The 16,466-nt window shown below is 31.0% G+C and overlaps 4 protein-coding genes across 6 annotated transcripts; 2 read left to right on the top strand and 2 right to left on the bottom strand.

Moving 5' to 3' along the window:
* Nucleotides 1–168: 168 nt before the first annotated feature.
* RpS29 (Ribosomal protein S29) lies at nucleotides 169–716 on the top strand. The gene is made up of 3 exons (XM_076412620.1): nucleotides 169–330; nucleotides 450–549; nucleotides 606–716. Exons 1-3 carry the CDS (start codon nucleotides 269–271, stop codon nucleotides 612–614), a joined length of 171 nt encoding a protein of 56 aa, XP_076268735.1. The 5' UTR covers nucleotides 169–268; the 3' UTR covers nucleotides 615–716.
* On the bottom strand, nucleotides 652–2,791 carry LOC143201499 (uncharacterized). Of its 2 annotated transcripts, none has more exons than XM_076412614.1 (5): nucleotides 2,652–2,791; nucleotides 1,468–1,788; nucleotides 1,214–1,417; nucleotides 926–1,110; nucleotides 652–872 (listed from the first exon to the last, which is right to left on the bottom strand). In XM_076412614.1, exons 1-5 carry the CDS (start codon nucleotides 2,743–2,745, stop codon nucleotides 822–824), a joined length of 855 nt encoding a protein of 284 aa, XP_076268729.1. In that variant the 5' UTR covers nucleotides 2,746–2,791; the 3' UTR covers nucleotides 652–821. The 2 variants fall into 2 exon arrangements, with proteins under 2 accessions (XP_076268729.1, XP_076268730.1); XM_076412615.1 differs by having other exon boundaries at nucleotides 1,504–1,788.
* TTLL15 (Tubulin tyrosine ligase-like 15) lies at nucleotides 2,652–15,732 on the bottom strand. Its single transcript, XM_076412613.1, has 6 exons — nucleotides 15,459–15,732; nucleotides 11,892–12,610; nucleotides 6,501–6,758; nucleotides 6,239–6,451; nucleotides 5,973–6,183; nucleotides 2,652–5,424 (listed from the first exon to the last, which is right to left on the bottom strand). The coding sequence occupies exons 1-6, from the start codon at nucleotides 15,567–15,569 to the stop codon at nucleotides 5,317–5,319; spliced, it is 1,620 nt and encodes a 539-aa protein (XP_076268728.1). The 5' UTR covers nucleotides 15,570–15,732; the 3' UTR covers nucleotides 2,652–5,316.
* On the top strand, nucleotides 3,578–5,068 carry LOC143201500 (transmembrane protein 192). 2 transcript variants are annotated; one of them, XM_076412618.1, is made up of 6 exons: nucleotides 3,578–3,716; nucleotides 3,801–4,046; nucleotides 4,111–4,390; nucleotides 4,452–4,600; nucleotides 4,652–4,764; nucleotides 4,829–5,068. In XM_076412618.1, the coding sequence occupies exons 1-5, from the start codon at nucleotides 3,678–3,680 to the stop codon at nucleotides 4,757–4,759; spliced, it is 822 nt and encodes a 273-aa protein (XP_076268733.1). In that variant the 5' UTR covers nucleotides 3,578–3,677; the 3' UTR covers nucleotides 4,760–4,764; nucleotides 4,829–5,068. The 2 variants fall into 2 exon arrangements, with proteins under 2 accessions (XP_076268733.1, XP_076268732.1); XM_076412617.1 differs by lacking the exon at nucleotides 4,829–5,068 and having other exon boundaries at nucleotides 4,652–4,813.
* Nucleotides 15,733–16,466: the final 734 nt, after the last annotated feature.

Raw genomic sequence — 16,466 nt, 5'->3', positions numbered from 1 at the left:
AAAAGCAATGCTGCCATTATAGCTATTTTAATTCACCAATATAACATTCCTAATTAATTTCCTAAAATACTGATAAAGGTTGTTTAAAGATACGTAAAAGTAACATTTTTTTTAAATTTAATAGGTTGGTGCTCTATCAAGTAAATAAGGTTGGTAGTAGTGACGGGTTCTATAATTGACAGATTTTATAGTTTTCAATTTCTTTTACCTTCAAGGAAGCTTGAGTGCGTGTAGAGTTTTTCATAGAAGGAACAAGATAATTTAAAACATGGGTTTTCAAGACATTTGGTACTCCCATCCACGTAAATATGGCCAAGGATCAAGATCATGGTAAGTTTATAATATTGGATTAATAAATTTTCTTTTGAAATGAAAATTTTAATTAATAAAGTTAGGTTAGAATATTCCACGTTTCTTGTTATTTTCTATAATCATAATACTTATTTTAGCCGAGCTTGCTCAAACAGACATGGATTGATCCGCAAATATGGTTTAAATTTATGTCGTCAATGTTTTAGAGAGTATGCTGGTGACATTGGCTTTAAAAAGGTATGTATATATTTTAAAACAACAATACAACATATTTATTTTTCATTTTATTTCAGCTTGATTAAATGGTTTGCTGAAGATCCAACACAAATTAAATAATGATTTAGGTGTAATACCATATTATTTTTTATTGTTTTTAAGGTAACACAGTAAACTATTTAATATAATACAGTGGTTTTTCTAAACTTCATCCTTAAATACAACCAAATGAACATATTTATTCTAATAAGTTACTAAATATACACTATACATAGATATACAATATAGTAATTTTAAGATATTCGTTCAATGAATTTTCTTGCAGCATCTTCTGGTATTATTTTCTAAAATTATATTTAAAGAGAATCTTAAGCTGTGCTTTAAATTAAAATATTACCTGTCCAACATCTGCTACTAAAGCTAGTAGAGACTTCCTTGGAGGCCTACAATATTTCTTTCCCTTTTCTTGGCAACATAAATTTGGAAAACAATCCAGTGGGTTTTGACATGACTTAGGATGAAGGTCCAAATAAGATGGAGGTGCTGGTGTACATTGCATATAGCCTGTTAAGGTTTTTAGGGCTAAAAGATAGATTCCCCTTAAATATAAGTAATTGTATCAAATGTGCAATGGAAGAAGTTTGAAAAAGCTTAGTTTAATCAAGATTATTTCCTAAATAATTACGTTCTAGTACAGGTGAGGGTAATGGAATGGTATCCCAAACTGGAATGGGTGTTCGACAATATCTTGCCTTTTCTCCATTTTGTAATGTTTCTCCACAACAAATTCTAGGAGAACATTCATCATCTGTAAAACATTCTTGAATATCCGACAATTCTGCTAATGGATTTTCTGGGCATTTTCTCTGAATAATGCCAAACAGCAAAGCTAAACATATATACATGACATAATTCTTTAGTTAGTGTTTATTTACTTACGCTCGTGACGCGGTTCAGTTTTTGGAGGTATAATACCTTTAAGACACCGACTTTGACAGCAAAGCATATCACGTCCTAGAAACCCACAATTTTGGGTAGTACCACAAGGAAATGAGAAGAAAGGTTTTGGAGCATTTTTAGATGGACAAACATACGGGGAAAGTATTTCAGATGGTTCTGTCTTTATGTGGTGGCCTTTCAGTTTATTTTTTGTTGTTTCAGGTTCTTTTAATTTACTGCGATCCCCTTTCTTAACAGAATCTGTTTTATTTTCAGTTTCCTTTGTTTTGACATCCTGATTAAAATCTAATGAATTTTTTTCTAAAAGAGAAATGATAAAGTGCTGGTTCAAAATAATTAGCGATGTTTCGTAAATTTACTGAAAGTAACTAAATTACAATGGTAATCTAGTTTAAAATAATCTGAATAAGACAATATTATGCAAGACCTAAAATAAACAGGTTTCAGGTAACCTTTAGGCACAATCAAGTCTGTACATATTTTACTTGTTCCATTTTTAAACTATATGTGGCTCCTATTCCTATGTTAATGGCATTTGTTGTAAGACAAAACTAGTAATTCATATTAATCATTCCCAACTAGATTTTATTATATTTGACCTTGTTTTATTACAAGAAATAACTGAAATAATTTTCAAATGTATATACAACTGTTTAGTAATAATTTACTTCATTCAAAATAGGCACCTTTCACATGGTAGGTGTATGTATAAGAAATTCCTTATTTTGCACAAATTAAAACTGGTTTTTCGAAAATATTGCAAACGCTATATGGTTGCATGTTCTATGATATGATATATTACTAATAAATGGTTATGCAAGAATGTTTGATGTCCCTCTACGAAGTTTCTCTTAGTCAATATAAGATGACTACAAAAGTATTGTCATATATCATAAACCTCTACTCATAATATTGTAAAAGGATATTTCTAATGTAATTCATTCAAAATAAAAATAGATATAATACATTAACGCTATTGATTATTGTACCTTATATTTATGTATCAATATTATTTATTCAGAATTAAATATTATATTTGATAAAATATAGAAGGTTAATACAATTCAGACAGCAGAAAATAATTTGTTAATAAATAATAACAAAGAAAAACACTAATAAATAATTTTATTTTATTTGTATAATTAGAAGTTACAAATGCTAACCTGCGCTAGAATAGATCGTTATCCTTTCCTGGCTTTCAACTTCAAATATCACTAGAAATACATAAAATATTAACACCAAATCGTTAGTTTTCATTGTTTATACGTTAGTTAGATTTGTAGGTTTACGTGGGTTTGCATCTCTCAACGATGTTTTTGAACGCTAGTTTTAATTAATACTGACCATACTGTTTTTGCTTTCACATAACCGACTAGAATACCCCCAATGAAAACGAGCCTACTTAAGTTTAGTTATGCAATCTTTTTGAATTATCTGGATGGCTCTTACTCCATCGTCATTTATTGAACTTTAAGCTGTTGCAAATATCCAGTGATGAAATAACAGCGAGTTTAACAACTTTCTACCATTTTGGCCTTAATAAAGTTGTATTGCTTTCAATCCATCTGTATTTAATCTACTTTAAAAATTGATATATTTTACAATAAATATCCAGGACAAAATATTGTTTATTTTATTTCGATATATTATACTCTAAACATTGTGTTAAAAGTGCATTTGAAAAGTTAACCATTTTGAACTATAATATCTATGCTATAATCTTAAAATGATTTGCAGCTTTAATAATAATTTATCTATATATACATTCTTTTCGAAAGAACTATTAGCCGAAACTTTATTTTATTGAAATAATTTAATCTTTAATACGTTTTTTTAAATTATAATTTATAGAACACCATTTAGATGGTGTAGAAAAATTTAGCTTTTTTAAAACATTAACTTACTGTAGAATTTAGAGTTGAATGTAATCAATATAATAAAAAAATCATGAATTATAAGTGGCTTATTAAAAAAAGAATCAAAACAATCTGTGTATATTTCTATCATATATATTTAGATTATAACCTCAATAATCTCAATATCATTTCATTAGTGACAACCATAGTTACTAGATGGCGCTGCGCTTTGGCTGTCAGTTTAGTAATTGATGTTTATTATATGTGGGTATATTTATAAAAATACACATGATCAATTAATACTAGTAAACTTTATTTGAGTTATGTTAAAATATGGTTAGCTTATCAAGAAGTATAAACACAAATGCTGGGGTATGCATATTAATTTTATACGTAGTTAGCCTCGGAATTGTAAGTATATATTTTATAAATGCATAATTAACAGTGATATTTTAGGGTGCTACCTTCTTTAGTGAGTCTGTTAACATGGAAGACAGGGAACAATTATTACCTATACTAGATTCATGTGGTTCATTTAAACCCCTTTACACACATAAGTTATATAGTATTCATTTACTATTTACCTTTATACTTGATGTAGTTGCCATAGTTTATGCTATTAGACACCCTGACAAACATAGTAAATGTAAAGAATACTTTCTTATACTCTATCTACATGTTGCTTATTGGTTTATAACTTATGTAAGTAATCCTTATATAAATCAAGCAATCTGAATCTATATATTTTATTTTTTATGCTTTTTAGATATTAGAACGGATCGTAAAGTATTGCCATCATAAAATTCAATTAAATGGTTACTTTGAATTCCACAATTTAACTAAAAGGCATACTAATACTCCTGTATTTATTGTTACTCTGTCTACAGTTATTCTGCTACTTACACAGACTTTAATGCAATATTATTATCCAGATAATTTTGCTAATAAATGTATCAATGGTGGTGCATTTTCTCCCATATTTAATATCTGTGCTATAGTACTTGTAGAGAGTTGTATTATTGCAGGTGTTAATATTTCTTACATAGGTATACATTTTTACATTGACATTACATATATAGTTATATTTACACCAACTTACTTTTACAGTTAAAGTTATGAATTTTAATAAAATACAAGCTCCACCTGACGTTCAGAAGGAGGAGTGGTTGAGATCTGCAAATCCTGAGACATTCACTCAAACTGAAATTGGTTATAAAGAAATGGCTGGTAAAGTTTATGACTTTTTAGAAAGACAAGTAAACGTTTGTACACATTTTATAGATATTTTGTTAATTGATTTTTTTAAGGCTGAACTTATTACATTTTTGAAAGAACAGAATTCCATACTTGCAGAAAAAGTTATGCTACTAAGTGCACAATTACAGCAATTAAGATCAGGAAGAACACCTGCTTAGATATGGTGTGTAATGTTTATCCTGTTGTTACAAATAAAGAATATATTTTTATAATTTATAACATTTTAGTCTAAGAGAGGATTTTTCAGTTCTTTTAACAATACCTAATAAAATAAATATTAATTGAATGCTTATTGAATTGGAAAAGTGGCTGTGGATTTGTGAGACTAAGGATAATATAACAATATATCATGTATATAGACCTAAGATATTTTTTAACACAATGGTCAATTCAATTTGCATAATAACTTTTTTTGTTTATTCATGTTACAGCATATTGTGAAGACAATACACAGAACTATATGGTAATGTGTTTTTATTTTACCATTATTAATTTGAACCTTATCCCAATATTTGCTTTCATTTAAGAGAGGATTTTATCAGTTAAATTTATGTAATTGGTTCCTTGTTTTTATTCCAACAATGGTTTTATACAATAAACAAATAAAACTTCATGAAGAAAAAATAAAAGATTTAGCAAAATAATATAATACATGTTATTTGTATGATTTTATAAATAAATTAGGATTTACTATCTACTATCATTTTTCTTACTTTTAGCACCAAGATTTATCTAAGAGGCATTTTCCTTGGAACCATCTAACATGTAATTGATTTTCTGCAGAGTAATTTTCTTCTAGAGGTCTCTGAGCTTCTTCTTGTGTCTGAAAAATATGATTATTGCCAAGAATAACTATTAATCTTACTAAAGAATGTCTTTAAAATATTAAAATCCTTTCACAGTGTTAAATTGCAAAAAATATTCATTGTCAATGAATCGCCGATGTTTTTGTTAAAATAATTTAAAAAATTAGTGTGTGAAAAAAAAGTGTAAGAAATGTATCATTGAAAATGTTTGTTTGTCACTAGGAACTGGTTTTTCTTATCTTTCTGTTAATATTTGAGGTGTTCCATGGAATTACCTAAATAAAGGATAATTGAAAGGAACGTCTTGTAAATACGGCTGGTATAGTAGGATAGATTACATCTATAGACCATTAATAAGTATCAGCAAGAGTACTGTGTATTTTAACTGAATACTTTTATAGTTAAATTAGCAAATCTTTTGCTATGGAACTTAATATGATTATATTACATTATAAAAAAGTTCTTTCTACATTGATTGATTGATTGAAAGACAATGAGGTAATTTTATAGAGATTTTAGGCTAATTAATTAATAATAGAATAACATTATATAGAAGAACAATTACCATTGTTGGAGGAAATACCCTCTTGCAATCCCCTTTATGAAAGTGTTCCTTAACAGCTTGAACCAGGTATTTCCTAGTTTCTGGCGATAGGCATGGTTTGCAAAGTTGACAAAGTGGAGATGTGCAGCCACTTTTACACATTTCACTGTTGCATTGCTCTGGATATGTTGCTAAATGCTTATCACTCACCATCATCAATTCTTCATTTGAACTGAAGATTTCGTATATTAGTAATGTATAGGAAAGAAGCAATAAGTGAAAAAGACCTTATTTTCAGTGAATTTTTCTGAATTATTTCACCAACTCCAACTAATCCTAAAACATTATATAAAACTTGTTGATATAACAATCGGTTGGGAGGAAAATGTGCAGATGATAAGTTTGGACTCATGTTAGCTTCTAGAAGATATATATTAAGATCTTCGTCGATCACAAAATCAAAGCGCATCATTTCAAAGAAATTACTTTTATATTTGAATCTGAAATAGTTATTGATACAATAAAATTCGAATAAATAGACAATCTTGCCTTTTTAACACTTCCGCAATTAATGGTTCTTTGGCTAAGAGAGTTGTTCTGATGGCATCCTCAATTTGATTCCATATAACACTGCCATCTTTTCCTTGACTTTGAAGGAAAGCATTTAAGCTTTCTTTCATATTATGGCCTAAGGCGTTGTAGTAATAATTTAACGCTGGTACTTCCCAGGTTGGTAGATAATCATCACCAACAACATATTTATCTAAATTGTTAGGATCAAATGGATAATATTTAGTTGGACAAAATCTATAATGGAAGCAAAAACGTTTATTTTATATCTTTTTCTTAAAAATTAAATAGGTATTATTTATTTCTGAAATAGTGTACATATATAAGATTTGATAAGCTAGTTCAATAAGTTCACGGAAATGAGATACATATTTACAATTGTAAAAACGTCTATTTTTAATATAATTTGCTTCAACTGTAACACGCTTATTCCAAATATCATCAAATTTATGGGTATCAGTTAGAGGGAGCCAAGTCTGGTGAATTACTGGATATTCGTATTTTAATTCACTGATTTTAGCCATATTAATGATGAACCAATGGGAATTATCTCCCATCTTACACCGAATAGTTCCAAAAGGTACAAAAAGCACAATTTGATGTAGGTTTTGTTAGTTTGGAGGTAATCTACGACCATATTCCTTTTGAATCCTAAAAGACTGAGGGCAATAGTTTCTTACCCGATTTCTAATTACGAACTTCACACCAGTCCTTTCATATTCTTGTTCAGGTTTATTTTTATCATATATCCCTATGTAGTTCAGTTCCAACCTTCGTAGGGTGAAGACGTATTTTCAATACGGTCCAAGCTATAAAAAGATACCTTTCTTTAAAAAAACCCAGTATTTTATTACGGTTATTTAATTGAGTGTCAAAAACGCATAACAGATGCGGCTATCCGTCTCTCAGTGGACCTAAAGTGTAGTGAATACGTGTTTACGTGACCAGACAAAAGGACTGCATCTCATTTTTATTAGTGTTTAAAATAATTTCATCTTATTTTACAACAGTCCTTTTGAAAACCATTTATTGTATTTATAGTAAAAAACTAGTGCTAAAATAATGTAAGTGAAAAATGAAGTGCGTGAAATAAACAATGTATTTATTTTATTTTTTTTATCCTCTGGAAGTAAATTAAATAAAATATTAAAAATTAAAAAATGGCAAACAATAGCGATTCAACCAAATCACCTGCACACTTTGATATAAGATTAGAACAAACAGCAATAACGCAAACTCCACCATCAGAATGGACTACAGTCGTTAACAAAAAACGATTGAGAAGTCCAGAAGAAGAAATCGCGAGGAAACAAACAAGAATCAGTGACTATTGGTTGCAGAAACCGATAGAGACAAAAAACAGTTTTAGCAACCTGTCGGAAGAAATTGAAGAGAACATACAACCAAGCCCTGAAAAAGTTGTTCCCAAACCACCACCAATAACAGTCTATAAGGTAGGAATAATAAAAAACATCCATGATTTATTAAAAACCATTACTACGAACTACACAATTAAAACAGTGAGCTATGAAACAATTAAAATCCAATTGTTCGAAGCGGATCACTTTAAAGTTCTTATAAAAGAATTAGATGAAAGAAACACCCAATACCATACATTCAGGCCAAAATCCGAGAGAACATTTAAATTCGTATTAAAAGGATTACATCACGGGACGGACTTTAACACCATCAAGGTAGCACTAGCTGAAAAAGGCCACGAGGTCGTAAATATTCACAATATACGACATCACACGACAAAAAAACCTCTGCCTATGTTTTATATAGACATAAAACCTAATGGAAACAATAAGGCGGTGTATGAAATCACCAAATTGGAAAATAATATTATTAAATGCGAACCACCACATATAAAAAGAATTATACCACAATGCACAAGGTGTCAAGCGCACGGGCACACAAAAACTTACTGTCGCAAATCATATAGATGCGTAAAATGTGCAGGAGAACATAAGACAGGAGATTGTACTCGTAAAGTTCGCGATGAAAAAGTGAAATGTGTCAACTGTAACGGAAATCATCCAGCGAACTACAAGGGTTGCGCAGTTCACAAGCAACTACAGCAGAAACTCTATCCTGCCTTAAGGGAAAAAAGGCATCAACAAAAACAATCCACTACTACCAATCTACCACTACCCACCAGAACAAGTCAACCAGACATAACTTATGCCCAAATAGTTGAAAATGGTTCAGCACAAAAACGAGAGACAATATCTCAACCTACTGAAACTAGCAACATCTCAAGATTAGAAAATATGATGGCCAAACTAATGGATCAAATGAGTACGATGCTTGGTCTACTCACAACCGTCGTAAGCAAACTTGCCTAATGCCTGAAACCAATAGCTACAAAATCGCCGTCTGGAATGCCAATGGGCTCCAGCAACATGCCAGGGAACTAAAAATGTTCGTAATTGAACAAAATATTGACGTTATGATGGTTTCCGAAACACACTTTACGGACAAAAATTATTTGAAAGTTCCTAAATATAAGCTTTATCATACAAAACACCCTGATGATAAAGCACATGGAGGTACAGCCATAATAATTCGAGATGATATAAAGCATTTCGAAAAAGAAAAATTCCGCAAAGACTACCTGCAAGCCACCAGTATAACCATAGAGGAAGCCCATGGACCATTAACAATTTCTGCGATTTATTGCCCACCCAAACATAACAACAAGGCAGAACAATTTCAAGAATTCTTCCGTACGCTAGGTAATAGATTTATAGCAGGAGGAGATTATAATGCAAAACATTTAATGTGGGGTTCAAGAATAATAACCTCAAAAGGTAGAGAACTGCTCAAAGCCATAAGGATAGATAACTTACAACATATCTCTACTGGAGAACCAACATATTGGCCTTCAGACAGAAATAAAAAACCAGATACAATAGATTTCTGTATTACAAAAAATATTGATCCAAAAAAGTGTCAGGCAGAATCATGTTTCGACCTGTCTTCTGATCATTCACCAATAATAGTAACAATTTCTTCAAAAATTACCATCAAAGATAAACCCCCTTCTCTGTGCAATAATAGAACTAACTGGCCCTCATTTAGAGAAAACTTAGACCAAAATATCTCTCTAAACTTACCGTTACAAACTGAAATGGATATAGAAATAGCAGCAATAAATCTTACAAAAAATATACAGGAGGCAGCATATTCCGCGACTCCCAACATTGAAACATTTCCAAGAAAAAATACACATATATCATGTACAATACAGAAAAAGATAGCAGAAAAAAGAAAGTTACGACGAAATTGGCAACAGCAAAGGACTGAAGAGAATAAAAGAAAATTTAATAGGGCCATAAAAGAGCTGAGAGATCTAATCCAAATCGAACAGAACCAAGGCATTCAAGAATACCTAGAAAACTTGACATCAACTGAGGCTACAGACTATTCGTTGTGGAAAGCAACAAAAAAGCTTAGGAGATCCCAGCAGCATAACCCACCTATTAAAACAAGCGAAAATAATTGGGCGAGAAGCAATAAAGAGAAGGCCGACATTTTCTCAAAACACTTAAAAAATGTTTTTAAACCTTTCCAGTCTCAGCTACATAAAGATGACGAAAATAAAATTACTAGCTTTCTAGATTCGCCATTTCAAATGGATTTACCGCACGAGAAATTAACGGTCAAAAAAGTTAAACATACAATAATGAGAGAGATTAATATTAAAAAAGCTCCTGGTTATGACTTAATTACTGGCAAAATTTTAAAAGAACTATCAGAAAAGGCTATAAAACTATTAACATATATATTTAATGCTATGCTACGAATTAATTACTTCCCTAGTATCTGGAAAGTAGCTAAAATATTAATGATACTTAAACCAGGAAAAATACCAGAAGATGTGACCTCCTACCGACCTATAAGTTTATTACCAATAATCTCGAAAGTTTTCGAGAAGTTATACATAAAAAAACTAAACTATATAATAGAAAAAAGAAAAATTATTCCAGAACATCAGTTTGGCTTTCGCAATAAGCATGGGACTATAGAACAAGTGCATAGACTTGTAAACCAAATAAACGCTGACCTAAATGCCAAAAGATATTGTTCGGCTGCTTTCCTAGACATATCTCAGGCTTTTGACAAAGTATGGCATACGGGCTTGCAGGTTAAACTAAAGAAACTTCTCCCTCATCCGGACTATCAGCTACTAAAATCGTATCTCACTGACAGACATTTTATTGTAAATCAAGGCGATGAACATACCGAATTAAATCCCATATATTCAGGAGTTCCGCAAGGTAGTGTACTGGGTCCAGTACTGTATCTTCTGTATACGGCTGATCTGCCCACCACAAAAATAACTACTGTGGCAACATATGCAGACGATACAGCAATCTTAGCATCCCATGAAGATCCAGTCACAGCATCAATAAACCTACAAACCCACCTGGAGCAAATACAATTATGGTTGAAGACATGGCGCATTAAAGCCAATGAATCAAAATCCACGCATATAACGTTTACCCTGCGTAGAAGAACATGTCCACCAGTAAATATCAATCATCGCCAACTCCCCCAAGCAGACCATGTTAAATATCTTGGTATGCATTTAGATCGACGCCTAACCTGGAAGAAGCACATACTCTCTAAACGGAAACAACTAGGACTAAAATTATATCAAATGTATTGGCTCATTGGGCGCAAATCCAAGTTATCATTAGATAACAAGGTATTGCTGTATGAGTCTATACTCAAGCCCATTTGGACATATGGAATTCAACTATGGGGTACCGCTAGCAAATCCAATATATCCATCATTCAACGGTTCCAAAATAAGGTGTTGCGTGCCATTGTTGATGCTCCGTACTATATTTCAAATAAAGTGATACAACGCGATATTCCTCTAGAACCTATAACGAGTGTAATCCAACGTGTTTGTGTGAAGTACTTCGAAAGAGTGTCAGTGCATCCCAATGTACTCGCTAATCAGCTAAATATGCGACGTGATAGTGAAGTGCGTAGACTAAAACGTTTAACACCATCTGATCTGATTACTGGACATATGTAGAGTTTAGAATAAGCATTAGAATAAGACTAATTAATTAAGATAATATTTTATACAGAAGATTGCTTAATGAAGTGATTTTCTACATGCCATGTATATATAATATAAACAGAAGAAATACTTATTGCCAATAGGGCAGATTGTGGACTCACGAAGAGTAATAATAAAAAAAAAAAAAAAATAAAAAAAAAAAAAAAAAGGTTTATTTTTATCATAAAATTTCGGTTTTTCTATTATAAAAAGCGAACAATTAAAATAAAATATTTAGTTGTACTGTTGATGTTCCTTGAACTTATTGAACAATTTATTATTGTACTTGCCTCAAAAGAGCTTCCCCATTGTAAATATAAACTCTCAAAGGATCAACTGACGTTATAATAGTATAAATACCAACATCAAATTTATGTCCATTCACCAGCAAAGGTTTGTCAATATATTCTTGTATAAAGGTGCCTGGTTTATTGAGGTCAATATTTTCAATTTTCTCGATTTTAATGTTTCTGTGATCGTTATTTTTCTGTACAAATGTCTTGTTAGGGTGTTTTTTATTATATTCCAAGAGTTTTGTTTTGTCCTCCGGTAGTTTAAAAGCAGGTGGTATGTATTTTAAGGATGTAGTGGCTAATTCAACCTTATTCGTTATGTATCCACACCCAGGAAAATGGTTGATCTTTTGATGGGGTTTAAGGTACCTCAGTTCAGACTGCAACGCCCTGAAGGGATAATCGTGAGCCCATAACAAATCCCACTCATCACCTGGACGTTCATCTTCCTTGTATCCTAGCCTTTCTAGTATCGTAAATACTTCTTGAAGATGCCCACCTTTGATGTTCTTTCCGTAAGGTCTAAAGGTTTTTCTTTCGTCGACATTGGGTTTGTTCAAATCATTTGTACCATTGAAGCATTGTCTACACTCTTCCGCCGCTATAAAAAGAACAGTTAGTACAGCCACCCCTGCTATTACTACTGATAATCCTGAGTATGTAGAGAGGAGATTGTCGAAATATTTAAACTTTTCCGAGTTGATGGAAACAGGAGGCTAAAATAGGAATTCTAAATTAGCTGATAATAATATTATTATTCCAAATAATATATAAGCATAATTTTCCAAGCTCCTACACTTTATTTATGTAATTAAAACTTAAATATATAGTCATCCTAATGCAAATGTTTTTTTTAAATATATTTTAGAGCCCCTTTTTTATCAACGAAAGTTTACCAGGACTGGACCTACTTTTTAACGTGGACCCCGAACCATGATCCTCGGTATTAAGCCTACCGACTGGCCAGTGACCAACTTAGAGACCATCCCAGAAGACATCCGGTCTTACCCAGCCTGTTTACTGGCGTGACTGGGATGGTTATTCCTTGTCGGATTTTCCACTGTTGCCTAAAGATATTTACAATTACGATCACAAACATAAAGTATATCCATGCCCCAGCAGGATTCAAACCCACGACTATCGCAACAGTAAGAGGGCCATTGCCTTGACCACTGCGCCAACCAAGACGGCGCAACAGGTTTCTATTTAAATTAAAAAAAGGAAACAGATTTATTAAGCCTTATATTATTTGTATATTTATTTTTTGTTATTTAAATATGGTCTATCAATTAATTATATTATTTAAAAAGACAACAGATAGTTTTGCTGTCTATCTATTAAATTGCATCGGGTACAGTTATGTACAGTCTGTATCTGTACGTATACATATATATACGTATATATTTCATCATGTGTCATTTTGTCGAAGTGTGAACAAAAAATGTTTTCAGTGCTCTGTGAAGCTTATGGAAATCATGCTTCATCGATTATCAATGTTGTTACGGGTGATAAAAAAATGTGGACGATAATCCAAAGCTAAAAAAATCATGGCGACCACCTGATCATGCATCAACATTAACGGCAAAGCCGAATATCCATGGCTTCAAGCTAATGCTCTCGGTGTGTTTGGTGGGATCAACTTAGTGTGGTATAATAAGAGCTGCTAAAACCTAATGAAATCATCAATGGGGATACATATCTTCGAAAAAAATAAATAAAAGCACCACCATTTTTTAAAAATAATTTCAAATAAATTTACACAGAGAAAATGCATCATCGACCTGGAAAGCTGGAGAAAATGTAAATTCGAATTTTCTTAATAAATAGCTTTAATTATCCATCCTATAAAGCATTTGAAAAGTAACAATCCATAATACATTCTATGGAGGTAGTGACAATTGTTAATTATGAAAAAAGTTATTGTGCTTTGAAAATTGATATTCCAGGAGCTCATTGTCGTCTTGTTTTACCTTTTTTACTCCCAGAAAGGGATGAAAGCGCAGCCTAATCAAAACATTTGTGATATTTTTGATGATGAGCGCTGTAAACCTCAGAATTGGTTTGTTTCGAAAATTTCGAAGTTAAAGAGCCTCTTTTGGACTCTTAGTCCGCCAATTCTTGAAAATGTCAAAAAAATCCTTAAATATATCAAGGTAGACCAAATGATTTTCTCGAGCCCCTTTCGAAGACATCAAAACATAGCGAAAATCGAAAAGTCCTTATTGACACAGTGCATCGAAACTGGTCAAATCATTAATTTGCGACTGTACTGTCAATAACTAATGCTGTTGAAGAAGGGAATTAAAACCGGTCCAGAATTGATCAATAGAAAAGGCGTTGTCTTCTTAGACCATACATATATTTAGTCGTTCGTTAAAAATTGAGAGAAACTGATTGGGAAGTTTTGATGCATCCGTCCTATAGCACAGACCTTGCCCCGTCCAATTACCATTTTCTCTAGTCTCTGTCTTCAATAGAAACTCGCGAAAATCAGTTGGTATCCAGATATCTCAGAAGTTCTACAGTGACGGAATGTTTTTTACCAGAACAGTGGCAAGAGATCATCGATCAAAACGGCACGTATATTATTGATTTGTGTTGGGAAGGTATATAAAGAATTCGCTATGAAAATACTTTTTCCTTAACACATTATAAAGGTAAAAAATTATTTTCTTCAGCACTGATATACCATTAATTAACCACGCAAAGAAATGATAATTAATGGATCATATTATTTCTACATTTATTAAGCATCACTAACCATTTTCTCTAATATGATATTCAAATGTAAATAGGAAATAATCTAAATAATTTTTATTTACTAATAAAGTTATTAATTCTATAATAAATTTTCCGAAGAGAAAGCACGGTATTTCTCACGATTTCTGGTAATCGCTGGCAATATATTACAATTGGCATATATACAATATCAATAAATTGCAATAAAACCTTATATATAAATTTACATAAAGGATATTAGCAATTTTAATAAATTGTAAAAATACTTTTTGTAATTTTAAACATTTTAACGTTTGTTTTAAATTAATATCGCTTTCATCAACTTGTATAGTATTGTGTGATCTTTATATTAGCAACGTTTAGAACACAATGTATTCTTTCCACAATAGATTTAAGGGCGACTATCATTAGTTAATCAAGATAAATTAACGGTGTTTTAATTTAATACCAATCAATATAACTAGTTAGTTAGTAAGTTTAATTATAATAGTCCTTTTGTTTTATAAATGTATAACCAATCAAATACTTTTATGCTGTACTGTATGATAGTAAAACAGTATTCTATCCATAACATTAAAATGCAAATAAAATTTATATGTATCTATAAATAGATATAAATATAAGTTTCTATAAAAATAATATCTAAATAAATAAAGATAAACAAATTTAAAATAACAATAACACATCTTCAATTCCTGCAATTAATACTGTATTTCCTAAGTGGCATACTAACGGTTCTGTTACATACGAGAAAATAGACCACATAGTAAATAAAATATTTCGAGATTTACGTGTTGCTAACAATTTTATTATTAATTTACTTACTTTTCCGTCATCCTTATGCAAAGCATTCTCGGTTGCCGAGTCACCACCACTGCTTTCTTTTATATTCATTGTTTTATCATTCACACCGAAATAGCCAATATTCAAAGACATTAATATGGTAACGTCTTGACTCTCTGAAGCACCAAGTGGTACTCTGTTATTTTCCCATTCATAACGGGATTGGTCTAGAAAGTGCGCGTGATACTGCCGCCTTGGACTCAACTAGCAGGATTCTTTAAAAAGTATTGTTCTTTTTCTTATTATTTTATTTATTAAGGCATTCATTTACCCGTCATTTTAAACGTTCATTAATAATTATCTCATAATAGTTTATTGTTTTGTATTTATACGTGTAATGAGTAGCAGGTTGCGTTTTTGGTGAAGAAAATACGCATGTAGAATATAAATTTATTAATTTATTCATGACCAGCCTGTATGTATACAAGAAATTTTTGTACGTTTTACGTACTAGTTCTGCGACATGGGTGAGACAATAGAATTTTAATGAGTGAAATTGTGAAAAAAAATTATGAGGTATATACTATTTGACCTTTCAGTCCATTAATAAAACGAAAGAAGTTCATACAAATGTAATGGAAAATATAAAGGATATCGTGATAGCATAATATGGTATTTAATTTAATAATTTTACGTAAATCAGTATTTGAGCTGTCTGATTTATTTGATTCAAAGCTGTTTACAGATTTAAAATTATAAAATTGTTTAATGGTAGATAACCATAAACACAGCTTAAAATTGTTGGTTTTATATAAATAAAATAAGTTCTTTTAATAGAATACCACAACATCATATTGAAATTATGATTTATATCAGTTTTATTGAATTGAATCAATTGGAAAATACAAAATATATTTATCTATATTACGGATTTAATATTAAATTTGCGTTTCACATTAGGCAACTAGCAATACACACTTGGATAAAAAATTTAATAAAGAGCTATAGAATAGAAATACGGTGTATATTATAAATTTCAAGCCGTTTGAA

Source organism: Rhynchophorus ferrugineus, unplaced genomic scaffold, assembly GCF_030347505.1.
Source record: "Rhynchophorus ferrugineus isolate W39M unplaced genomic scaffold, kcgeb_rfMv2 rfM8, whole genome shotgun sequence".
NCBI lineage: Eukaryota > Metazoa > Arthropoda > Insecta > Coleoptera > Curculionidae > Rhynchophorus > Rhynchophorus ferrugineus.
The sequence above is the reverse complement of the archived record's forward strand: the minus strand, read 5'-3'. Positions and strand labels throughout refer to the sequence as shown.

Bases quoted from the DNA above. Each gene is read 5' to 3' on its own strand.
- RpS29 (XM_076412620.1), top strand. From the start codon at position 269: ATGGGTTTTCAAGACATTTGGTACTCCCATCCACGTAAATATGGCCAA. The intron at 331-449 runs GTAAGTTTATAA...TACTTATTTTAG, and splicing joins GGCCAAGGATCAAGATCATG to CCGAGCTTGCTCAAACAGAC.
- LOC143201499 (XM_076412614.1), bottom strand. From the start codon at position 2,745: ATGAAAACTAACGATTTGGTGTTAATATTTTATGTATTTCTAGTGATA. The intron at 1,418-1,467 runs GTAAGTAAATAA...ATATATGTTTAG, and splicing joins AACTGAACCGCGTCACGAGC to CTTTGCTGTTTGGCATTATT. The intron at 1,111-1,213 runs GTAATTATTTAG...TCTATCTTTTAG, and splicing joins ACCCTCACCTGTACTAGAAC to CCCTAAAAACCTTAACAGGC.
- LOC143201500 (XM_076412618.1), top strand. From the start codon at position 3,678: ATGGTTAGCTTATCAAGAAGTATAAACACAAATGCTGGG. The intron at 3,717-3,800 runs GTATGCATATTA...GTGATATTTTAG, and splicing joins GTATAAACACAAATGCTGGG to GGTGCTACCTTCTTTAGTGA. The intron at 4,601-4,651 runs GTAAACGTTTGT...GATTTTTTTAAG, and splicing joins ATGACTTTTTAGAAAGACAA to GCTGAACTTATTACATTTTT.
- TTLL15 (XM_076412613.1), bottom strand. From the start codon at position 15,569: ATGTCTTTGAATATTGGCTATTTCGGTGTGAATGATAAAACAATGAAT. The intron at 6,759-11,891 runs GCAAGTACAATA...CTTCCATTATAG, and splicing joins AATGGGGAAGCTCTTTTGAG to ATTTTGTCCAACTAAATATT. The intron at 5,425-5,972 runs GTAATTGTTCTT...CATATTTTTCAG, and splicing joins GGGTATTTCCTCCAACAATG to ACACAAGAAGAAGCTCAGAG.